We start from the raw sequence: 25,906 nt of genomic DNA, 5'->3' as shown, positions 1-25,906 counted from the left end.
AAAATAACTTTTGGAGTTATTTACAGATCAGGAATTGTTTCCAGAAAAACAGTTACTTGGAAAGAAATGTTTGGTCAAAAATAGTTTGAGACAAATTTTTCGTCTGAGAAGCCTTATATAGTTAGCCTCTGGAAGGGTATAGTCTACTGAGAGATGCAATATCGATGAATTTAAACAATTTAAAAGTGAATTATGAAAATTACTGGATGTTTCTATGGGACATAAAACATGAGAAAAGACTGTGGTGACTTGGAAAAGGTTTGTTGAAGGATTCTATTGCAAGGATGATACCTTATGCCAGGGCTTCCCAAACTATGGGTCAGGACTCCAAATGGGGTCACAAAACCTTCAGCTGGGGTCTCTGCCTCCAGTGGTAGTACTGTTCCAACGTCAGCAGCATTAGTAGTGAAGGTGAATGTGGGGCCTGTAAACCAGCATTGCACATACAGGCCATGCGGTGACCCTGCTTTTGAATGTGTTTCTATAACAGGAAGAACCTGGATAAAGTGGGATCAGGACCACTGCAGGCTCTGTGAGTAGGCACTAGCTCAGAGGCTCCCTGCTAACTTTTATTACTCAGGCTCAGAACCAGTGAATAGGGTGGGAGGAGGAGAAAGAATTCCCCTGCTCCTCTCTCTTCACCCACCACTGAACCTGCCCAAGAGAAAACTGCTGCCCCTGCCATCAGCCTGTCCTCCCTTCCCATCAGTTGTCATTTACCATTGGCTCAGGGACCACAGGAAAGTGTTACTGCGGACCCTGACTAGGGGATGCTTGAAAGGAGGGTTAAGATGCAGGAGGGGTTTGAGGGTTGGATCAACTGAAGAGGGTGTGGGTGAGAGGACAGGATTGGCAGAGGAGGATTAGAGAGAGAGAATGATGAGATTGCTAATGAGATATGAGAGGAGATCTCCTGGGAAGATGTGAGAGAGGGGGATGGGGTTGAAAGTGATGAGGGGATGACAGAGGATCATAATGTTATAAGTGAATCATAAGAGGTTATAAAAAGGAGTTGGGAGAGAGAGAGAAGAGCTGATGGGATATAAAAAGGACTGGGAGGGGGAGTGATAGAGGATAGGCTGGGAGATAAGAGAGGATCCTTTAGATAGGATAGAGGTTGAGAGAGGGGATCAACTGGGATGTGGGGAGGCTGAAGGAAGTGATTGTTGAAGGGGAACAACCAACTTGATAGTTTATTTTGTTTTTTGTTTGGGGTCATGTTTATTTTCCAGTGCTAAAATGTGGTCACATTGGCTAAAAGTTTGGGAAGCCCGGGCTTGTACATTTTTTCATAGTAGTGGCCAGATCAAATGAATTTTATAGAAATGGTTCTTGGGAACGAGTAACCATGCTTTCTTATTTTCATATGGTTTTTTGTGTTCACCCGCACAACTATTTTGGCACAAGATTATATCAAATCCCTAGGTATCCCACTTGGATTCTCTTAAATATGACTACAGTTACTTCCTGGCAAAACTTTGGTCTTTCTAGAATAGAGTGGGGTACTAAGTATAAAAGAAAAGGAAAGAGAGTTTCTTGTTGGCTAATTTATTATATTGTTTACTTGATATGTAACCATCTGTCTAATATTTGAAGAATATAAGTATTGTGGATCACCCCACCAAGGGGATGGAGTTAGCAGTCTGTTGTAGATCTACTACTCCAGAGGGGTGGAATTAGCAATTTGTTCAGGATTACCCCACCAGGGAGGCGGAGTTAGCAATCTGTTATGGATCTGCTCCCCCAGAGGGGAGGAGTAGCAATCTGTACAATGCTACTCCCCCAAGGGGAGGAGCTAGCAATTAGTAATACTCCGTAGGCAGAGTTAATGATCTGTTGTGGGTTGGCTCCCACAGAGTGGCAGTCTGTATGATACCGCTCTAGTAGTGTAAGGAATAAACACCTAATGGAAATTGGTGAATCCTTGGGCCGATGGCAGATGACAGGATACGCTCCCAGGAGGATAACCTGAGAGGGACCACCGGCTAGGCTGGAGTATGGAGACAAACACAGATAGTTCTTTATTAGACAGGAAGTAGAACCACCAGAGGTGGCAGTAGTGAGTTGATGTGCCCGGCAGGGCTGAAATCCCTCAGATACTGGAATTGTAATCTCTGGGTTGCTGAGCTGTAGAGAGAGACTATAGTTAGTGAGTAGACAGGGTATGCTGGATACATAACCAGTAGTAGATGATACACTCACAATTGTAGATATCTGTAATGGCTTCTGTGCAACAGAGAGTCTTCTGTATATTCAGGAACAGGAGCCGTAGGTGAGTACTGGTTTCTATATGCAGTCTGGAATAAGAACTCACAAGATCTGTATATGAGATGGCTTCTGGAATAGAAGAAAGTCTTTGGAGGGTTTTAGGAACATAGGCCCTCGTGGAGCGAGTACCGGTTCCTATCTGTACTCTGTAATAGTAATTCACAAGATATAGGTATGCGATAGCGTCTGAGATAGAAGAGAGTCTGTGAAGGGTTTTAGGAACATGGGCCCTTGTGGAGCGAGTACCGGTTCCTATCTGCAATAATAACTCATGATCTCCGTACCTGCGATAACGTCTTAGACAGAAGGGAGTCTTCAGAGATTAGGAACATAGGCCCTCGTGGAGCGCGTACCGGTTCCTATCTGTAATATAACTCAGTGTTCACGTCTGCAATCGCTTCGAAACAGTAAGGAGTCTTCTGAGCATTCAGGGACGTAGGCCCTCGTGGAGTGAGTACCGGATCCTGTCTTAGCAATCTGAAATGAAGAAGAGAGAGCGGGGCCCCCGAGGAGCAGGTACCCCTAGGTAAGTTTGTGGAGGCAGAGCAGCAGAGAGAAACCCCCGCTGAACGACCTCCTGCAGTCCATCTCCTGCCGGCGCCATTTTCCATACGGAAAATGATTCGCGGCAGGAAATCGCTCCCGGACCCCCAGGGACTTTTGGCCAGCTTGGAGGGGCCTCCTGACCCCCACAAGACTTGCCAAAAGTCCAGCGGGGTTCCGGAACGACCTCCTGCAGTCGAATCGTGTTGGTCTATGGCCGCCGCCATTTTGCAAAATGGCGGCGCAGAATGGCGCCGGCTGAAGACAACACGATTCAATTGCAGGAGACCGTTCCGGACCGCCGCTGGACCCCCAGGTAATTTAAGGCATTTGGGGGGGGTTCGGGAGGGTGGGGGATTTAATTTAAAGGGTCGGGGGTGGGTTTTAGGGTGTTTTAGTGTGCCGGTTTTCCTGCCCTCCCCCTTCCCCCGATTTAGCTACGGACCGCCGCTGGACCCCCAGGTAATTTAAGGCATTTGGGGGGGGGGGTTCGGGAGGGTGGGGGATTTAATTTAAAGGGTCGGGGGTGGGTTTTAGGGGGTTTTAGTGTGCCGGTTCACGATTTTAACGATTTTCACGATACTCTAAACACCCAAACGGCGACGATACGATTCCCTCCCCCTCCCAGCCGAAATCGATCGTTAAGACGATAGAGGACACGATTCACATCTCTACAATCTAACAAAAGAGAAGAAAAAACCTTAGCTGTTGTGAATCGGTACACATGGGATTTGACCTTCTGACTTCCCTTTCATAAACGATAGTAATTAGACTCTGGTGGAGTTGGTAGTCTAGGACTCAGGGAAGGTAGCTGGGGGCAGTTTATCAAAAATTTACATTTGGTGCATAGTATCACAATGCTCCTTGTGTCAGTGCAAAAGACAGGCCTTTTGCTACCTCTGTAACCACTGGCATATGACATCAGAAAGGGAGATGCGGACCAAGGGGCATTCTTTCACTGAAATTGGGTCACTCTGGCCCAATCTTTTCTCTTTTACTAATGATACACAGCAGGTGAAAAGATCGACACGCATTGGGGCAGGACTAACACTTGACGCCCCTCAGCTACAGACGTTTCCTTTAAAAAAAAAAAAAAAAAAAGGAAAAACGTTGTTGAAAAGTTTTCATTTCAAGAAAACAGTCAGAAAATGCAACCCTTTGAACTGTAAATCCCTGAAAGAAAGGCCTTTTTTATGCTACAGTGACCTCTGTACTTGGAATTCCATCCTGATAAAAATTTACAATTTTTATTTCCAGGATGTATTATGTTTCTGTTATGTTGAGGATGTTTTGGCTCGCTCATTAAATGAGAAATAAATCCAGGCAAAGAACACATAGCCACATTTGTCTTTGCTTAGTTGATCAGTGCATTTCCTTCATTTCTGAAAATTTTGGAAAATGTGTAAGATAGAGAGAGAGAGCAAAACATCCTATTTCCCATATAAATACCGAAAAGTATGGTTATTATGTAAACTGCCTAGGAATGTTTGCAACTGGAAGAGAAAAAGTACAATTAAGTATTCAACTGTAAACACAGAGTAATCAAGACACTCTGGAAGCAGCAAACTGCTAAGTTTCCCTTACTAAAAGTAGTTCCTGTGATAGGCGACTGAGTGGCACAAGGAACTGGCACGTGGTTACAGAGCCTTTCTCCGGTTTAAAGTCGCCTTCGATTGGTAGTCATCGGGCATCACCTGAAAGCTCATTGATGTCCTATGTGAAAAGAATGATGGTCTCTGCTCAGCTCCTATTGGACAGATGTCTAGATCAGGGGTACATACACTATGGCCTGAGGGCCAGATACAACCCTTCGCTGAATTGCGTCAGGCCCCCCCGGCAGCAACAGCAGAAGAAACGTAGTCTGGCCTGCAACAGCAATGACAGAAGGAGCTTGGTCTGGGCTGCAGTGGTAGCAGTAGGAGTACATTCTGCCACTCCCACCAAGCTCGGCCTCTTGAAGTAGGAAGGGTAAGAGTGGCAGCTTGTCAGGGAAGAATGGGCAGGGCATGCCAGTGCTAGGCCAGCACTAATTTGGCTGTGTTATGCATTGCTAGCATTAATGTTGCTTGCACAGGTGGAGCCACTTGGGCCAAAGACTGGGAGAGAGCCTGCAGCATAGCCACAAGGAGTTTTTGGCTTCTGTGAAGGGCAGTGCGGACCACAGACAGGAAGGCACTGGTAATACTGAACTATGGGTCCTTTGGGGATGCCAGGGAAAGCCAGGAAAGTATATGGTTCCTGGTGTTCCCAATTATACCACCATCTCTTCAGAGCTGTGGAAGAGGGGTCCTGTTGAAAAAGAATGGAATGAGAGAAGTGGAAAAAAGATGGGAAAGGTAAAGGAAGTGAGCAAGAATTATGGGGGTGTGAATGAGAGCGAGACACCACACATTATTTTGGATTACATTCAGGTACTATAGGTATTTCCCTATCCCCAGACGGCTTACGGTCTGAGAGAGAGAAAGACTGACTATCTACACGACCCTTAAAGTAGCTATTTATATCTCTATAGGAGGCCCACCTAGTAACTCGAGGTGAGGTTTAGCTAGTTGTGTAGGGGTAGGGGCCACTTTTACATGCAGAGAGAGACATATGAACGGAACAGTACACTCTTGTGAAGATTTGATGTCCTTCGATGTGTGAGGAAACTCACACATCGACAAGATTTGTACAATATTCTCTCAACCTAGCTTGATGGACTCAGGCCCTTCCCAACCTAAAAATGCCCAAAACAGAATTTGCGAAAAAATCACAAATTGTGTTATGGGCATAATGCACGATATCGCACAGCTTAATACAATTGAAAAAGGTGTAGTTATTTTCAGCATTAAAACTGCGATATCGTGCATTATGGCTTTGCAAAGTGCGAAGCCAGCCCATTTTTTCAGAAATCCTGCCCCTGCCATAACGCAATTTGATAAATGACCTTGTAAGTTTGTATCTGAGGCAATGGAGGGTAAAGTAACTTGCCCAAGGTCACAAGGAGCAACAGTGTGACTTGAATCCTGGTCTTCCCGGTTCATAGCCCACTGCTCTAACCACTAGGTTACTCCTCCACACTCCTCCTTCCATAGGCAAGCAGATATTGGGGAGCTGGTGTGGAAGGTAGAGAGCAAGGTTGCCAACTTTGGAGAAATGGAGAAATATTATTACTGACACACTATTTGCCACACCCATACATCCCTGGGAACCCTGCCTCCCGCCTCTTTTTCCAGCATTTCAAATCGCCAAAAGGGCCAGACATGGTTCCCCCTCAAACCCTTCTCAGCAAACCAACTCCAAGGGGCTTGCTTGCTCCCTCCCTCACAGGCCCCCTGCCCCAGCTCAGCAAACTCTGAGGAAGACCTCCTGCCCCCACCCCAGCCCTCTCTGTGATTTGAAATGCCCTATGTGGCCAGTTTCCTGAAAAGTTTGGAGACCCCCTCATCTACATAGTTCAAATCCACCATCATGTCTTGGCACTAATTGTTGTTGTTTGTAAGGTTTTGGGTGGATGCTTGGACACTGTGGCTGCTGACCACACCCACGGGGGGAAAGTCCCGTGAGGGGCCACAGGTCAGGCTCAGCTTTAAGACACACAACACAGATTTTTTATTAACAGTATTGAGGAGCCACCAGAGGGTGGCAGTAGTGAGCAGAGATGAAGCCCGGCTGGGCTTGTAGTCCCTCAGGGCTCTGGAACAGCGATCCCACAATGGCTGTGCTGTAGTGAAGAGAAACTGAGATAGTGAGCACAATGAAGTATATGCAGGGTTCTGGAATAGAGCCTCGTTGGTTGAGTACTCACACAGCGGTTTCTCTCGGTAGGAAACACAGGAGCTGGAGTAGAGGCAGGCCCTCGAGGAGCAAGTACCTGGTTCCAGGGAACAGCTCTGAGAGAAGTAGATTGTAACTCACTGATGGTGTAGGCAGCGGTATCCTCCAGGCAGAAGTGAAGTCCAAGCAGCAAGTCCGGGAACATGGGCCCTCGAGGAGCGAGTACCGGTTCCAGACAGTGACCTGAAAGAGAAGAGAGAGGCCCCCGAGGAGCGGGTACCCCAAATAGAGTAAGTCCAATAATGGAGAGGCAGAGTAGCTAGGAACGGAGAGCGAATCCCATCCGTAAGGAATCCCTTTGCTAACTCGATTAGCTAGCAGTAGCGTATGCTTTTTGTATCCGGGATGCGAGATGTCATCACACGGGGACGCCCCGAGTTTGCGCCAAAGAAAGTATTTGAAGCAGGGCTGCACGGCACAGGCGCCCTAAGGCAGCTGGACAGCATGACGGGAGGCAGCGCCCAAGCTGGACCGGGGATGCCGGAGAGAACGGCAGGCAGATGCCGCGGCAGCCAAACATTCGTCAACCCCGGTAGGAGTCACCAGAGAGGTAAGGAGGGCGGAGTGGAGACGTCAGGCAGCGATAGTCGTAACACTAATTAGAACCCTTGTTGGCAGCTCAGCAGTGAGATCGGAGATTACACAGCCCTGGAAACTGGATTACCCTCTCAGTTTTAAGAGCTGGGCCCTCCAGAGCAGGGTTTGGGCACATCGGTAGGGCACAAGCGTGTCTGTGCTGTCCTAGTCAATAAATGGAGGACTCCAGATTCCAGCACGTCTGTGTGACATTTTACATAAGCACTAAATTGATTCCAAAATGTAATTGTGGTCTGGTGTTCTCAAATGTAATATCTATAACATATCATTGTACGTGCAAGGAACATTTTAGATTACCATAAAGTTATTAAAATGATCTTTGGGAGGGTAGGTTCTACAGTAAATTGGTATAGTAACCACCTCTCTTTGAACATGAGATGCCACCCTAGTTTAAAGCAATGAGATTTAGTGATCACAGTTTCCACTGAACGTCTATATCTGAAAAACATCCTAGAGTTTGCCAGAATCACTGGTTTCTTTTCCAAGAGAATTAGGACTATAAAAATAATAAACTGAGGTGCAGAAAAGACTGCCTGACATTTGACCATGGTGTAGTTGCAGCTACGTAGTTCTATTAATCCCTTCATGAGTTTTACAAAACTGCAAGCAGAGTGGGGGAGAATTTTGACAAATGTTATACCTGTCTTTGATGCTCAGTCACTATGGGGGTCATTTTCAAAGGAGTTACGCATGTAAATGTGACATACTATCGTAGCAATTTTCAAAAGCTATTTACTCGAGTAAAGTGCACTTACTTGAGTAAATCCTATGGACAATTCAATGGCACATATTGTAGCAATTTTGAAAAGCCCACTTACTTGAGTAAAGTGTATTTACTCGAGCAAAAACCAGTTTTGCTCGAGTAAATGCTTTTTAAAATCTACCCCTATCTGCATACCTTGGACATAATCTGTTAACGATAAGTTAGAAATTAATTTATTAATATTTTTAAGTTCTCATAACCAACTGATGGTGTTACGTGAATCTTAAAATAGTGGAATAACTATTTTTGGAGGAATATGTTAAGTGCCATGCAGTGAGCCACCATCAATACAAGCTCTAAATAGATTCACTTTTAATAGGAACATAGCTTTTCTTCTCAAATTCAACTTCCTAAAATGAGCCAGAGCGTAAAACAGCCAAAGACCTCAATCCATTTTAGGATGGAATATCAGTCTTTGCAGATCAGCAACCTCAATGGTAATGAGTCATTTAAACCCACCATCAAGTGTTTTAGGATATGCAGAGTAAAAGGTGATCGCTGAACATTATGCAAAATTGCTGACACTGGTGTTTATTGGCTAAAGATACCTTTGAAATAGAAATTATAGATGCCACTAGCCTCATGGAGAATAGATGAGAGACTGGAAAAATTATATATGCTAGTAGAAAAGGCAACATACCCTGCCCAAGGAGAATCAAAGGCTCCTTCATAAGATGTGGAATCCCTGTTTGGACTTCACATCTTTGAACGAGGATAAGAGAAAAGGGAAGTCCGCTTACATCAAAGGAATGTCGTTCATTTGTAATTAGTATGAATTCTCTTAGGCAGCTATTTTTGCATGTGCGCATACAGTACTGTATTAGACATCAGCATAGCATTTCCAGACAAAATGTTGTTCCTATTAAATATTCTTTGAGCTTTCCAGTTTATGAAAAAATATGAAATTTATTAAGAGAACTAATTTCCGTGTCTATAGTTAAACAGAGCAAACAAGCTTATTTTGTATTTAAGACTTTTACTCTGTCTTTTTAATGCATCCTATTGGATGTCTTTGTGTACTGTATGGCTGCTTATGCTAGAATGTGAATTTTGAAGAGTTGTGATTGTAATCTATTGAAACCTGGGGTGCAGGGGCGGTTCTATAATGAGGCAGGGTGAGGTGGCTGCTTCAGGCAGCAAAGTTTTGGAGTGGCAAAACGCTTCTCTGGCGGCTGCCTCACCTTGCTGCCAAACACACATTTAAGGACATGTTCACGGGGTTCCCACACCCCACGGGCTGGAAGAAGAGCCCCACGGTGCAGAGAAGAGGCCCTATGGGCTGCCGGCAGAGCCCAACCTGCCTGATTGATAGCACATGTGAGTGAGGTAGAGGGAGAGAGAGAGAGTGTGTGTGTGTGTGTGTGTGTGTTTCTGAGAGAGCATGTCTGTATGTATGAGAGAGCATGTGAATGGGTGTAAGTGAAAGTATGAGCATATTTGTGGATGAGAGAACATGTGTGAGAGCATCTGTGTGTAGTTTGTTTTTATGTTTGTTTGTTTTTTTTTTTTGCAGAGTTGTGATATTTTTATCCCAGAAGACTATACTTTCATTGTCTTTTTTTTTTTTTTTTCCATGTAAAATTGGTTATTATAAATGCAGAATTTTTGTGTTTGGTTAGGGCAGGGGGCACGGCACAAGGCTGTAAAGTTCTCCTAGGGTGCCAAATTCCCTTGCAACAGCCTAGAGAGAGTGTGCCATGCAAAGAACCCCGCCATTCACCCTTCTCCTACTTTTCTAGGGGGAAAAGCTTGGGAAAAGGAAAGATGGGGAGGCAGGTCTTAGGGTTCCTGGGAATGTGGCAGGATTGCCAGCTTCCTAGATGCATTATCACTGATGCTCTATCTGCCATTCCTCTAGGATCTCTGACCCCTGCTTTCCCCCTTCCACAGCATTTGAAATCAGAGACCCCCTACCCCCTTGCCTCTCGACTATTTAACCTGTGCCATGCCTTGAAGGGGGGGGGGGAAGCACCATCTCATCCCTCGCCTCAGGCAGCAGATTGCCTTGAGCTGCCTTGCAGGGATGCAGATTCAAATCTTACCACCATTATTAGTCCGATGCAATACTGTGCACTGGCTACAGCGCATGGCTGGACATGTACGTAATTGGACGCACGTTTTGGACAGGGGTTGGCGTGTCCATTCGAGCACATAGCTAATCGTGTTCATCACATGTAATTTTGATGAGGCTATTAGCTATTTCCCCCTGATGCAAAAAAAAAAAATGTGCACCTGACATGCACCCTCAAAAATTAATGCCTACCCCGGAGCAGGCGTTAATTCTTGAGAAGCCCAAAAAGTTTACAGAAGAGCAGAAAATACTGCTTTTCTGTCGTTCCTCAGACTTAATATCATGGCGATATTGTCGGAGGAATTGAAAAAGGAAAACTTGTAAAATAAATAAATAAATAAAAAATAAAATAAAAAGTATGCCAGCAGTCAGGTTAGGAAAATGGATGCTCAATTAATGAGCGTCCATTTTCCTAACCCGGTGGCCATGCACAAGTTAGGAAAACGGATGTTTATAAAACTGTCTGTTTTCCTAACCCACTTCTGGGCACCTGATGCCAAGAAGGTGCTAGGGAGGCAAAATTTTCCCTAGCGCTTCCTTTTTACCGCAGAAGCCTATTTATGTATTAAATCAAGCGCCCGGGAGAGATGGATCTGCGCGCGTTAAGAGAGCGGGCACTCAATCATGAGCGCCCGTTTAACGCTTGCCGATATTGCATCGGGCCCATATGTGACTTTGAGCAAATCTGGTCACTTTCCTTTGATCGATTATGCCCTTCTCTCCCTTCTCCCCTTTTAAAGCTGTACCACTCTGAGGTTTCATGTAGTTGACCATTCCACAATCAAGTGCCAATTTCAGACATGGAAAATGTAACTTTTTTCATCTGGATGGAATTGGATGGATTCAGGCTTGCATGAAAAATAGACTCGCAGGAATAAATGTACATTTCAGTTGCATCTTTCATCCAAACAGGATTCTAACTCACTAAATAGTTATATTTCATAATCATGTGTGCAGTCAGCTCTTAGATGCTATAAATGTGCTCCCCCTTCTTTATTATAAATAGAAAAACCCAACTTAATATAATATTCATGAGCCATGCTTACAGATACCCTAGTGCTAATTGCAGTGGTTGAACTGGTTTGCCAGTGCCTTTAACCCTAGGGTCTTCTGGTGCTGCTCGGGTAATTGCAGTAGGCGGACTTTCCCATGGATATGTATGCTGTAACTTAGAAAACTGCATTGGAAGCTTTCTTGTTACTTGAAGCAACAACCAGGAAACGGAGCCAACTTGGATTCAAGTTTTTGGAACAGAGAAACTACTCAGGCTTGTAAAGAAATAACAGACACACTTCAGCTGTGCCTTTTGGTGGGAAACCAACATAATGGGATGCAAACAGACCAAGAACCCCCCAATACGATTAGACCCAAGCAGAACAGCAAAGATGAGTCTGTAGTAACCTACCAGAGTACAGACTGAAACCTCAAGAAAGGGGCACTGCAAAAGCCTGCAGATGTCTCGGGTTACATGGCTATAATGCCCAGTTCTGTACCCTGGGACACACATCAGTGTGATGGTCGCCAACAAAAATTAAAAATTCCTTTTCTTATTTCCTGTATTTAGTTACAGGAATTGCACTGAAGAGCAGATTTTGAATGTATTTTGCATAAAATTGTCTGTTAGGTCTTGGCGGAACAGGCTTGGAAAACTCGCAGCTTTCAGACATGGAGTTTAAACAAAAAAAACAACCCATCTGTTAACGTGCAACTTTTCCTAATGCTAATGTATTTTTTTTGTTAATGAACTAGAATGAACTGCTGAGCATCACAGCTACCATCCTTTAACTACTGTTTTGTTTTTTTTTCTCAACAGATGATTTACTTTAAGTAGAGGAAGAAGAATTTAATAAAATAATTTAATCTAACTTGTCTTTCTTCTGCAGAATCTGCTCAGGAGAGCTGGGGCTTTCCAATGTGCCAGTACTTAAGGGAAGAGGCTTGGTGCTGTGGAAGGAACGCCAGAATGTCGGCATGTCTGGTACAGTTTTGTGCGTGTGTGTGTGTGTGTGTGTGTGTGTGTGGAGGATTATTCTGTGTGTTTGCTTCAAGCTTTGTCCAGATGTTGGAGTTCATCATTTTGCAATGAAGAACCTGGCACTCTTGACTTACCTCCCATAATTCTGCAGCGTAATATCAGCAAACGATTTGGGCATGCCAAATTGGAAGTACAAACAGTATTCTGACCTTCCGTTTGACGCATGCATTATGCTTAATTGGTGCGGTAACAATATTTCACACTTGGCACCGGCCCAATATTCTCCATTGTGCTTTGTGATATCATTTACGAAAGCTCAGCCTTTGAGAGAATTTATTGCATCGTTTGTCTTTTGCTCCCCGAAGATTTTTTTTTCCCCATTCCATTTTCCTTTTTTCATTTGTCCCGTGTATAAACTCTGGTTTGCACAGATATTTTGACATTCGACCCAAAAATAATAATTCTTACTTGTAGTCCATCCTTCTCAACGAGTTACCCAAGGCACATTACGTGCTAAACATTTGGAAAACACTCCCTTAGAGGGAAAGATAAAACTCAGCGAAGTCCATTTTGAAAAAGGATTTAGGTTTCTAACTTTGCAAGTTTGGCTCTTAAATTGGTTCTTTTTAAAATTAACTAGGGCCAAGTGCCAAAATTAGGAACCTAAGTAGTGGGTGGCTGTGAGGGCAGAGTTAGGATTTTTGGCAGGAGCCTAAATCTAGGAAAATGAATAGCAGGTCTAAATTTGGAACCTTATATTCTAGGTCCCTAAATTTAGATGACTTTTTTCAGCTGAAAATTTAGGATTTTAAGTTCAGATGATATTAAGGGTATAGTTTAGGAACCTAATTTAGGTGTCTAAATTTAGATTTTTGGCTTCTATTTTTTTTTTAATGTCTCATAAGACTTCCCTTAACTTTTTTTTTTTTCTTTAAAAAAAAACTTAGGTAAGGAACCAACTTCCAGATAGACAGTGTATGCCTCTGTGAGGAAAATCCTTAAAAAAAAAAACAAAAAACAAAAACAAGGCCCTGTAGCTGTTCGTACCTTTTGTGTTATGAAATTACTAAATTGTAGGACTTGGGTATAAAATCTTATTTAAACTGAGGCACACAATGTAATCATCACCATATAATTTAATTATATTGAAAACGGACAAACACTTAATCATATGTTTGTCTTTTCTAGTATGTTAATTTATAATTAATATTAGCATATACCTTCTTTATTTGCCTATTTTTTTTAACTAGTGATAATGGATCACTGATCAAAGTGAGTTAATATGGGATAAGCTGCAAACAAAACAGAAGACCCTACAAAAAGATTTTACAGAATTAAAAATGACGTCAAATCTACGCTACTTTTACTCCTAATATAGCAAATCTAAATGTTTGAGCAAGATACCGACAGGCAACCTTTAAACCAATTGACAACCTGAAGCGAGAGGAAACAACAGAAGACTGCTTCAGCCAGCCCTTTAGGCCATGCCCCTGGACATCAGGGATAGGCTGGGCCTCGGTCAAAAGGGGTCACTAGAAGCAGGAAACTGTTCGCAAAAAAACAAAAAGCTGGCCTGTCTCTCTGCATCTGAGCTTCCTCCCTCCATCTTGTGCATCTGCTTTGGACTCCAGGTCCTGTCCTGCAACTTCAGCTGATTGTTCAAGACTGTGACTTGCTTCCCGACTCTGGTTCTTGGCCTGCCGCTCCTGCCCTACAACCTGCCGGATTCCCAGACCGTTTTTAGCCTGTCCTATGCCCGACCTGAGCCCTCACACCCAGTGCTCAGCCCTGCCCCAGACCCCGTAAGGGTGGTAACCTGAGACTAAATCAGCAATATAGATTCTGTATTTATTTAAAAAAAGATTTCACCAGAGGCCATGATCATTTTGAAGCCTATAAGCAACAAAATAGTTTTGAATCAGAAATAAGGCCAAGACGAGGAGGAATAAAAACCAAAGCGAGAGCAAATTTTTTATTTGAAGGAAAACAGGTTTTTCAGGAATGCAGCAGCAGCGCTTTTTTAAGCTAACATTTTATTTTATAGGCCAGACAAAAGTATTGGAATGTGCGGGGACACCTTGCTCATCCTTAAACCCTGTTGGTGACCATAACCATCAGTGAGGGGCTTCCACACGTGACAGGCCTCCGGTGCCTACAGTCAGCTCTTCAATATAAAAAGTCGTACTGACATTCTGAAAGCCTGGGGTGGCTTTTTGGACTGGATCACTGACCCTTGTCGGCTGCATGTTTTGTTTGTGGTGGAGCAGTCAGAGTTGATTCAGTTTTAACACCTGTGCCGCTCTAGTCTGTGAATCGGGGAGACAATAAAGGAAATTCTAGGGTGATGCATGACATCTGTTCGGAACAAGAAGGAAACAGGGCTGTTCCCTAGGCCGTACATGTTCAAGCTTAGTAAGTCCGGCGGTAGTCATGGAAACCCACCTGCAGTGATTTGGCCTTCTGTCCAAGGACAGTAGACATCCAGCGTGTCTTGACATCAGTAGCCAGGCTTTCAGCCCGTTAAAACATCAAAATGTTGTAGCGGTGTGGATGGATGTAAATATCTATTTCATTATTTTTGCCATTCAGATACTTGATTTCTAAAACTATTGTATGGTAGTTGATGAGAAATTTTATAAGCACATTTAGTATTTCAACTGAGCTATTTTTTTTTTAATTGTACATTAGGAACAAAGCCAAAAATAATGAATCTTTTCCATGTCGTACTCCGTTCCAAAACTCGCTGAATATATATGTATATGTTTCTTTTGTTATCTAGGGCCTGTCGTCTTTAAATCCCACTCCTTTACTATCTGAGCCCAGAAGAACAGAAATGAACTGCTGCATGTTCTAATAGCACTAACACTTTGAAAGTGCGCAGGGGGGGGGGTGAGGGGCGGGGTTTGTCACATAATTAATCTTTTCAAACCGTCATCTTCGCCAGCCTTCCTACACAGTGTTTATAATAACCTCTGACAAAAACATAAACATCTGAGCAGTATCATTTGTTCACTTTTAAGGCCCTGGAACGCGTTGCGATCAGCCAAGGGGTAAGTAAGATTGTTTACTGTAGCTCTCCTAATCATAAAGAGATTATGTCCTTTTCAGATGCTGTTCGTCCCATGACTTTCCAGTGAACCTGCATCTAGCAAGTTTACAATGTACTACAGTTAACATCTAATCGGAGCTCCATCACTATTGTGTTAACACCGTGCACTTTCCTTGGTATTATCACCACCTTTCTTTTTAAGGTCAAGTGGTGTCCTTCCGTGTCCAGCAAGAATGTATATTCATGAATATTTTCGGAAAGGTTATACATTTAGGGTTTGATTTCAACTTGATAGACTGTTGAATGTCCTCTCTATTGAATGAATTTACCTTCTTGGAAAAGGAGAATAGTCTAATTAGAATGGGCCAGATAGATTTTTCTAGATTATCAGACCCCTCTGTGGGGCATACGAACTTTATTGGTCATCTTTCAACCTATGTAGATAGCATCTGAGGGAGGGGGGGGGGGAACTCTTGATGTATCAAGTCTATAATATCATAGTAACTTAGTAAATGATGGCAGAAAAAAAGCCCAAGCGGTCCATCCAGTCTGCCCAGCAAGCTTTATGTATTTATTTATTGTGGTTTTATTTGTATTCTCTTAATGAATCCTTGCTCATATCCAGGCAGGAGAAGAAGGGCGATGAGAAAGTGGGAGGCATAGGTTTCTTTAAGACCTTTCAGCCTGATGTAAATAATTTGGCTGGCTAATTGGGGTCCTGTGAAGTGTTGCATAATTTGGTCTTTCTGGCTGGGTAATTGAAGACTTTCCTAGCAGATCTGAGCCATTCCCGATTTTTTACTGTGCCCTTCATCAACCACGCCGGAACCGATAAGATGCTTCTAACCATAGCTTTGACTAAAGAAGAAGCAGGAATAGCTCAAACTATGAAAGTTTGGGAGTCTTAAAACATTCCCTGGCACTGGACTATTTTTATTGTAGATAATGGTAGGGCCCCATGTCTGGGAAACTGCTTCCAGAATTCTGAGTTATCTTACTCTTGTTGCCATTTTATCATTGATTATGATTCTCTGCTAAATGTTTTGCATTGATGTTGCTTTTTTTTTTAGCTGCCCACGGAATCCTTGTTTTATCGAGCTGTTCTACAGGTTATTATTCAGGAATGCTATGGAGTTACCAAAAGGTACAGCATCTTACTCAAGCAATACTAATTATACCATTTAATATATACATTTCTTCCTCCTGCCTCTAAATAAATCCCAATCAGAAGTGACACTTAAAAATAAACAAACTGGAATGTCCACAACAGCAATATGTACTCAGAGACTTGAAATAAATACCAATTTCAAATTAAAAATTAAATGGCAGAAAATAGGAAGCCTCAAGTATTCTTTTTCCTCTGCTTTTTATTGACGTTTCAATGAAGCGTCAGATACAGTTTTTCTCTTCTTTCAGTGCTGGATTCATATGCAAGTCAATTATTTGCTCTTTTCTTCTGTTTTCTGGTTGTAAGAGCAACCCTCCTGGTTTAGTGCTGCTCATCTACTCTCAGGATGGACAGAATGCAGAGCAAGGCTTGGAGCATTTGCTTCCAGTAATAGTTTTCGTATATGTATTTTTAGATGTGTGAAAGGCGCCAGACTTATAGCTTTGAAAGGTCCTCCGTCTATCCACCGAACTGGTACAGACTGGGTAGCATCAATGCATGTTTCCATACACTGTACAGCAAGTGCTACCCAGAAAATCTTACCCACGCCAGGAAATAGTCTATGAGAGCCCACTTGGCCGCAACACAAAATCCATTCAGCAAAACATAAATCCGTATGTCGTTCAATAATACTAAGAGCTAGGAAAGGGAAAAGGCACACTTTCTTGAATTAAGCCCCCCGAATATGCCCCTCAACCTAATTTCATAGAGCGCCAGTAGCTCGGTTGCCATACCAGATCGGTATTTGGCCACTCTGCTGAGACTGCCAAATCTAATTTTAATTCATATTAATCTTGATGTTGGTTTTAGTGGCATGAACACATGGGCACCAGAAAACAGACAGAGTCCCATAACTCATTTAAACAAACAACTCATAAAATTGGAAGACACATTGTTCCATTCTTTCTGAACCCTCGTTTGTTTTCATTAATTGTATAAGCTGTGCAATCGTAAAAGTAAAGTGAGAATGTAACAGAACGCTTTTTTTTTTTTTTTTGGTTCTTGTAGTTTTTGCCGGAGTTTTTTCTCTTTGTTCCCTTTATAACAGTGCTAGTAATACCCTTCCAAGATATCATATATCATGGGGAGCTACATTACTGGCTTCCATTGCATCGGAAAGCTGCTTTGATAAATATATCTTTATTGTAACTGGAGAATATCAAGTCAGTGCACCTATCAGGCAGAACTGATTTGGATTGATTTTGGCTTCATGTAGGCTATGCTAATTTTATTGAATTCTGCTTGTTTCCACACCAAGAACTTTGAAGTATAGTAAGACAGATGTTGAAATTTCACATACTTGGTTTTTTTCTAACTTAATATTGTGGCAGCCAGGGAGACAAGCTGGGGGAAAAAAAGAATATACTGGCCCTGCAAGCCTGCTAAGGCACAATGTCCTTGATAGCAACCAACTGTTATAAAATAAATTGTTCCTTTATCTTCTTGAAGTCATTTAACATCAGCATCATCCTTCTTTCCAGAGGAGAGAGCAAATCTAATGGCATTTGAAAGGCGTTTTTGTCATTCCAGTATGCACTGAGGCCTCCACTGTGCAAACTTCAAAGGTGTTCAAAAACATATATGCAGGAGGAAGTCTCTGCAGGGCAAAGCCAAATGTCCCCCCAAGCCATCCCTGAATATCATGGTGTAGCATGAAAAAACAAATGCATTGTATTCTACTCCCCTCCAAAAAGACCCAGAGTGGCTTATATCATAGCAATGCAATATTACATACAATATATCCAAATGCATAAAAAGTGCAATAGCAATTCAAGTAAAACATCACAATGTAATCAAACACAATAAAAATCTGTTTCCTCGCTCCCCTCTCACGGAGGTAGAATCAGCAACATTCCCAAAATGCTACCACTATGTCCCAGTCACTCCCAAAGGGGCAACTTCGGGTTACCCCATCGGAAGAGATCCACCAGCAGCTGGCCTGATCTTAAAGGCAGCGGGAGATGACGTGACTAGAAAGAGGCGGGGTCAGCTGAAGCACCAGAGCCACATCTCAGGGCTCAACAGAAATCTCCATGGCGGGAAGGGGGACTGGGATGGACAACACATCCCCTCGGCAACAGCTAGTCTTTTCCTCTCCAGATAGTCACCTGGCTGTACAGGTCAGGTATTATGCAAAATAGAGACCCAAATTACATGAGATACCAAACAGGAGGGAATGGCAGTGGCCTTGCACTGTTAGGGTTGCCTGTGGCACCAGTTAGACTACTGATTGCAAAGAACTCTGCCTGCTATTAGTAGATGTTACCCTAAAACCGGGCACTATGCAGCGGAGCCAATCAAATAATTATGAGAGCAATTTTCAAAGCCATCCACCCAAGGAAATTGGGCTTGTCTCAAACTGGCCATCCTCTGCCCAGCCAAAAAAATACACGGGCTTCTAGAGCGCACACACTCGCAGCTGGATTGTAAGGGGGCATTTCCATGGGCATGTTTAAATTGGGGGCATAAAATGGCAGTCGGGCATTCAGTTTTCAAATGTATGTCCACCATTTTGCCCGCCTGCAAACTACGCAGGCACTTTCAGTGTGTGTATCTCAAGACTGCTTATTTTCAAACAATGGGAGGAGTTTTCCGTGTGCACCAAAAGTGTCTGCGTACACTTGAAAACAACATGGACTGTTCAGAAGTGCCCTATAATATGTTCAACAAGGACTGAAAACGAAACATTTGCTCAGTTTATAATGTATTTGAAATTAGCTCATAGTTTTTCATTCTGGTCACATTTTCTGTGTGTTAGTTACCTTGCTAGATATGGTACCTGACCATTAACTTTCCAATTGGTTCAGTTAACCGTTTTGGTAGCTGATGTCCCGAGATTGGATAAGTCCAGCTAACCAACCAATATCAGCCACCATCCTTTCATCTCTGGTCTGCCGCTGCCTCAAAGCTGCCTTTACCTTTGTTTCGGATCTGCCGCTAGACCACATTTGACCAGATGTCCAACTTTTCCCATTATCCATTCTTCCCCTAACTCATCAAATAATAGGTCAGTTGCTGTATGAAGAAAATGGAGCGAGTGAATTTTAAACACCTGAGCAATGATTTAAAACTGCCAGCAGCATGTGGGTTTATGCTTCCTCCTAAAGTGAGATTTGTGAGTTCATAAAATTCTGTATTGCGCGAAAGGCTTAAAATAAAATATGACTATGTCTTTGCAGTGATGGGCATGTTGGGAAAATTTTCTCCAAATCTTCCTGCTTCCTAGATTATGTCAGGAAGTCTCTGAAGAAGCTTGGACTAGACGAGTCAAAGGTCAGCAGTTACCTCCATTTTGTGTGATTGTCCTGATAAACAGCGCCTTCAGATCTCTGTAATCTGCAGATAACATAAAGCTTAATAGGTTGAAGCAATCCAGTTAAGCATCATTAACCCTGCTTTATTATCTAACCTTTTTTTTAAACAATAAAAGTGAGGTTTTTAATAAGCTGCTTTAAAATATCCAGAGTACCATTTTGTGCACTTACAGTATTTGCATGTTAATGTCCCAGAATGCTCTTGGCCTTGCAGACTTTTTTTTATGGACTGTGCTGAATGCTATTTTGTACAGATGCACACTAGAAAATTATCATTCTTCAGAAATTTATATTTGCAAGTCATATGCTTTGTTGTACAATGAAAATATTTTATCAAAATTAGACTGTATTTTTTCCTGTATATTATTTCACAAACTAGTTATTGGCAGGTTGTCTGGTGAAGTTATGAATAATTTGGTGTCAAGAATTTGTTTTCATTGTACAGAAACTGGAGGTGCCCAGAATTATTTATTTTGCTATTAAAGCTAATGATAACACAATTCATTTTCTGTATTTTTTTCCACATACTAACATGGAAGATCAGGGTGGCCAACTCCAGTCCTCAAGAGCCACAAACAGGTTTGGTTTTCAGGATATCCAGAATGAATATGCATGAGATAGATTTGCGTGCACTGCCTCTGTTGTATGTAAGTATGGCGTGTAGATTCATTATGGTTATACTGAAAATAAGGCCAGTTTGTGGCTCTTGAGGAAGGGAGTTGTCCACTCCTATTATAGAAAATGGTTGATAAGGACCAGTTGGCCCACCTAGTCTGCTTGCTTTTTCCTAACTACATTGCTCTAGCTATACAAGTTTGATCACCTGCAGAATATCATTCCTTATCTAAGTCAGGTTACTTTTTTGTCCTTTTTGATCCCCTATCATTCTTGGTAGATCAGCATGCAAATTCCCATATTTAAACCAACACCTAGGTCCCCTCTCTTTCCTCCTTACATCTACCCAATCACTTACCGTTGCCCTTCGTAATTGCTCCAAGCAGGCTTAAATTCTATCACAGCTTTTGTTTCCAATATCTTTACTGGTAAGTTAGAACAAGCATTAATGTTATCCATGTGAGACGAGGCTGTGTTAGGGTATTGTTTTCAAGATTATAATAGCATTTGAAAGCCATAGAATGGGATATGTAGCCAAAAATATATGAGAAGAAAAGGTGCAAGTTTAAGGTTTTAATTAATTTGATACATCACCTAGAAAGGAGTTTATGGTAGACCCTCTTTAAAAGCCCTAGACCAGGCATTTATCCTGGTCCACTTTAAACCACAGACAGGAAGGGAGTTCTGATCTGAAGGTGTTTTCCTTGGAAGGGGAGAAGAAGCTAGGCCCAGAGAAGAGAAGGAAGCCTAGCTTTCGGGATATCTCTAATCTATGTTTGCATACAATTGGGGATATCCTGAAGACAAGACCAGTTGGTGGCTCTCTGGGTTGTATGGTTAAGATCATTTTTGTTGGCTCTGTTCTTTTGATCCTGGTGGGGAGTTCATCGGTTGTGAAAACTTTTATTGGGGCGATATGAGTAATCCAAACCTATTGGAGTACACGAGCTTTCAACACCACACTGATTTTGTCTCTTCCATTTTTTCGGTCCCATTACCCGTTAAACAAATGTCATTTTTTCTGCAAGTTGGCTACACTGTGAGTGCCATTCTTCCATCCATTGGAAAAACAGCTTCATAAGTTTAAAATAAACTTAAAAGTACAAAAGCTTTTGCCTCCTGACCTCTGTTTCATGGATGGTAAACAGGATACTGTGTAGAATATTAATCAGACGCTGTGCTTTCAGGGCTCTGTATCGTAAAAAGAAATAATTTCTACGTCTGCATACCTGCCTGTTTTCATTTTCGGCTGTTACTGCTGCAGTTTGTAGAGGTCTTCAGTTAACCTCCAAAACTAGTAGTGGACTTCAAAAAATGATTTTTGTCTTTGCAAAATATCACCATGGCTTTAATAGTAATACAAGTCAGCTCGTATCCTCCTTTCTTCTGGATCTTCTGCCATTAAGACAGCCAACATGAGACTTTTTCTGCAGGTATAACACATTTTTCCAGATGGCGCTTTATAGAAATAATTAGCAAAATGGAATTGCTAGCAGCAGCGTTTTTGCCAGGGCACCAGATGAGGGGTCAGTTGTGTGTCTTGAGATACTGATGACACCGCCTCCAGTTACCTGCCTTCTGTGTTCAGTTTGGGTGGAATCTGGGAAAAAAATACTGTGCTGAGGTTGTGTTGCATACAATGTGTAAAGCAAAGCATTTTTTCCTTTATTATTCTTAGTGGTTTTGTGGACTGTTATTAGTTTACCTTTCAAATACATAAAGATGATTCTAAATTGAGATGCTATGATTTTTTTTTTTTACTTCTATAAATAAAAACTAAATGAACTACTGGTATTAAACCCCAGACTCTGACCCACAGCCAATAAATAATCCAGACTCAGAACCGCAGTGGTCTTTTCATATCTGATATTTAAACAGGCACCAGCAACTACTTTTAAAAGGTTGCAGAATATGGTGTAGTCTGGTTTAGTGTTTGGGAAACAATGGCATCACACCAGTTTGCTATGCACAGTTGGCTTCATTGAGGTTGGTGGAGGCACAGGTGCTTACCACAACCCCCCTCCCCCCCCCAAAAAAAACAAAAACAAAAACAACAAACTCAGGACAGCCACAGATTTCTAGAGCAGCACTGTGGTGCCCACTGTGTATATGTCAGGACTTCCCAAACCTGTCCTGGTGACCCCCACTGCCAGTCAGATTTTCAGGCTAACCACCATGAATATGCATGAGGAAAAGTTACATTCATTGGAGAACCAGTGTATGCAAATTTAACTTATGCATATTCATGGTGGGTGTTCTAGTGATCCCACTGGTTGTGGGATCACTAAAACAAATATGGGAAGCATCCCTAGCATATGGTTTTGTTTCTATAGATCAATTTTATAATTGCAGTGTAACACTCCCAAGTCTGCATTGTGCTGTATTTATAAGCATAGAGTTGCACTTAATGCATTCAGGTTGTCTGCTGCTCTGCTACAGTGAGCACCTTATCTTATTGCTTAATTGGTTGACAAGCTGTGCATTTTCCTATGTTTACCAGGCTTGCAGTGAACCTGTGGGCTTGTTAATGTTATAAATACCTTTTATGCACCAGTTTGAATAAACTGATTTGCAGAATTAACAGGGCTAAAGTTTATGCTATGGAATAGGATACGTTGATAGTTCAGTTCCCTGGCATGTGATGACATCTTTTTGGCTCCATAGAAAGGTGTGTATGACAGTGCTTGTCTTTAACAGCACACAGTTGATACACATTCTTGATATATGACTCTTATTAGGGCAAGTGTTTATTTTAAAGTTAACTTAACACCAGCAAATGGATCTAATGAGAGACTAGAATTGTTTGCTAGCTTTTCTGAACAATTTTTTATTTTATTTCTTTTTTTTTACTGTGAAAATACCTAATAACATCATAATGATAATTCTTACCAGAAGGAGCCAGTTTGGGTCCTAAGCCAGCATTGATGTGAACAGCATCATATACAGGTTGTTTTTGGCAACTGTGGGTGATTCCCTGTTCAGCAGGGTGATTTTGTAGCTTTTTAAAGGTCTTCAATGTGCAGCTGCATTCAGATGCAAAAACAGAGTACAGAAAACTATGCCTATACTATCCATTTGGGTTAAAAAAAAAAAAAAAAAGTGTTAACCAATGACCATATATCAGTTACATGAAATCACGCCTGTGAAAACACATTAATTAGATAGAATTTTCCGTCATGTGTACAGGGGTAAATGTAAGACAGGATATTGCCTTAGCAGATAATTATGGCCAACATGTAAAGATCTGCAACAGAAGAAGCTAGGCTGGCCAATCTGTTGAAGAACAAGATTTGCCATACTGGGTCAGACTCCCAAGTTCATCAAGCCCAGTATTCTGTTTCCATCTGTGGCCAATACAGGTCACAAGTAACTGGCAGTAACTGAAAATGTTGATTAGATTCCATGTTTCTTATTTCAGGGGCAAGCAGTGGATTTCTTCAAGATCACTTTATTGATTTATAGACCTTTCTTCCAGGAACTTGTCCAAACCTTTTTTTTTTAAACACAGCTACACATACAATTTTTACCACATCCTCCAACACATCCAGAATGTGTTGAGTAAACAAAATATTTTCTCCTATTTATTTTAAATGTATTACTTAATAACTTCACTGTGCGTCCCTTCGGGGTTTTTTTTTCTTTTTGAAAGAGTAAACAACTGATCCACGTGTATCCATTCCACTCCACTCATCATTTTATAGACCTCTGTCTTATGTCCCCTCAGCCATCTCTTCTCCAAGCTGAAGAGCACTAACCTTTTAGCCTTTCCTCATAGGAGAATTGTTCTATCCCATTTAACAGTTTGGTTGCTCTTCCTACTATTTCTTTTTTGAAAGGCGGTTACCAGAATGGCACACACAACTCAAGGTGCACGTGCACCATGGAGCAATACAGAGGCATTATGATGTTCTCTATTTTATGCTTCATTCCTTTCCTAATGACTCCTAGCATTCTATTTGCTTTATTGGCTCCTGCTTCACATTGAGCAGATGATTTCAGCATATCTACAATGATGCCTAGATCCTTTTCCTGGGTGGCGAGTCCCAATTGTAATCCTGCATTATTTAGTCATAATTTGGGTTGCTCTTCCCTACGTGCATCACTTTGCATTTGGCTGCATTAAATCTCATCTGCCATTTGGATGTCCATTCTCCCAGTCTTGCAAGGTCTTCTTGGAATTTCACACAATATCCTTGTGATTTAACAACTTTGAATAATTTTGTATCAGCAAATGTGATCACCTCACTTGTTACCATCTCTAGGTTAAAAAGAAGTGGTCCCAGTACAGAAATCCTTGGGGCATTCCACTATCCACCTTTCTCCATTGAGAAAATTGACTTTATAGCCCTACTCTCTGTTTTCAATCTTTTAACTAGTTCTTAGTCTACAATAGAACATTGCCTCCTATCCCATGACGTCTTAATTTCCTCAAGACTCTCTCATGAGTTATTTTGTCAAATGCTTTTTGAAAAACCAGATGCACTATATCAACTGGCTCGCCTTTTTTCCACGTTTATTCACTCGTTTAAAAAAATGTAACAGATTGGTAAGGCGAGACTTCCCTTGTCTAAATCTATGTTGGCTGTGTCCCATTAAATTGTGATTATCTATATGTTCAGGAACTTTGTTCTTTCTAATAGTTTCAATCATTTTGCCCAGCATTGACGGCCAGGTCACTGTTCTGTGATTTCCTGAATCACCTCTGGAATCCTTTTTAAAAACTGGTGTTACTTTGGCCACCCTCCAATCTTCAGGTACCATAACTGATTTTAATGATAGTTTACATATTACTAATAATAGGTCTGCAATTTCATTTTTTCAGTTTTTAGCATTCTGAGATGTATAACATCTAATCCAGGTGATTTGCTACTCTGCCTTTTGTCAATTCACCCTATTATATCTTCCAGGTTTACTGAGATTTCAGTTCTCCTGGCTCATCACCTTTTAAATATCACTTCTGGCATGGGTATCTCCTTACATCTTCCTCAGTAAGGACCAAAGCAAAGAATTCATTTAGTATCTCTGCTATGACCTTGTCCACTCTTAGTGACCCTTTTATACCTAGATCGTCTAATTGGCTCCCTCAGTCTTTTTGTTTTAAATATACCTGAAAACATTTTAAATAAATGTTTTTGCTTTCAAAGCAAGTTTCTTTTCAAATTAAGTCTTTGCCTTCCTTATCAATACTTTCCATCTAACTTGCCGTTGCTTATGCTGTTTCCTGTTTTCTTCATCCGGATAACTTTTCCATTTTTGACTAGAATAGCCTTTCCCATTTCACTTTTTAACCACACTGGCAAACATTAGGCCGCCTTTCCACTTTTTTTTAATGCATGGAATACATCTGGTCTGGGCTTCTAAGATGGCATTTTTAAACACCACCAAAAAGAACTGTCCCCACAGAAAAGGTAAAATGTGGATATCTGTAATTGTGAAATGACTTTCTCTCTTTTCTTATTCAAACATTCATACATATACACCATAACTAACCACGCTGAATTAAAACACAATTAGGACACAGCACATACAAGGTCCATGCCTGATGTAAACTCTTAACCTATGCAGTTGCTCCTTTCAGTTTTTTTCATAATCATTTTTCTCGTTTTCTCCTTGTGGTAACATGGGTGATAGCAGCTTGGAAACAGCCAGAGAAATAAGGAGGCATATTCTGGCTGTTCCTTAAGTGAAGCTTTTTTGCATGGAAAAACCAAAATCAAAACAGTGCAG

At 41.8% G+C, this 25,906-nt stretch overlaps 1 protein-coding gene across 12 annotated transcripts in view; it reads left to right on the top strand.

Annotated features, from left to right (window-relative positions):
- METTL25 (methyltransferase like 25) overlaps nucleotides 1-25,906 on the top strand; it is a 265,950-nt gene that overhangs the window by 211,846 nt on the left and 28,198 nt on the right. For 5 of the 12 annotated variants that reach the window (XM_029597096.1, XM_029597097.1, XM_029597092.1 and 2 more), the window contains 4 exons: nucleotides 11,942-12,036; nucleotides 15,054-15,083; nucleotides 16,153-16,226; nucleotides 19,430-19,523. In XM_029597096.1, the coding sequence (XP_029452956.1) occupies nucleotides 11,942-12,036; nucleotides 15,054-15,083; nucleotides 16,153-16,226; nucleotides 19,430-19,523 (293 nt within the window). Of the gene's footprint in view, nucleotides 1-11,941; nucleotides 12,037-15,053; nucleotides 15,259-16,152; nucleotides 16,227-19,429; nucleotides 19,524-25,906 lie in introns of those variants that run through there. The other 7 variants (XR_003856002.1, XR_003856004.1, XR_003856005.1 and 4 more) reach the window with 5 other exon arrangements.

This window comes from Rhinatrema bivittatum, chromosome 4, assembly GCF_901001135.1.
Source record: "Rhinatrema bivittatum chromosome 4, aRhiBiv1.1, whole genome shotgun sequence".
Classification (NCBI taxonomy): domain Eukaryota; kingdom Metazoa; phylum Chordata; class Amphibia; order Gymnophiona; family Rhinatrematidae; genus Rhinatrema; species Rhinatrema bivittatum.
This window is presented reverse-complemented; position numbering and strand designations above follow the sequence as displayed.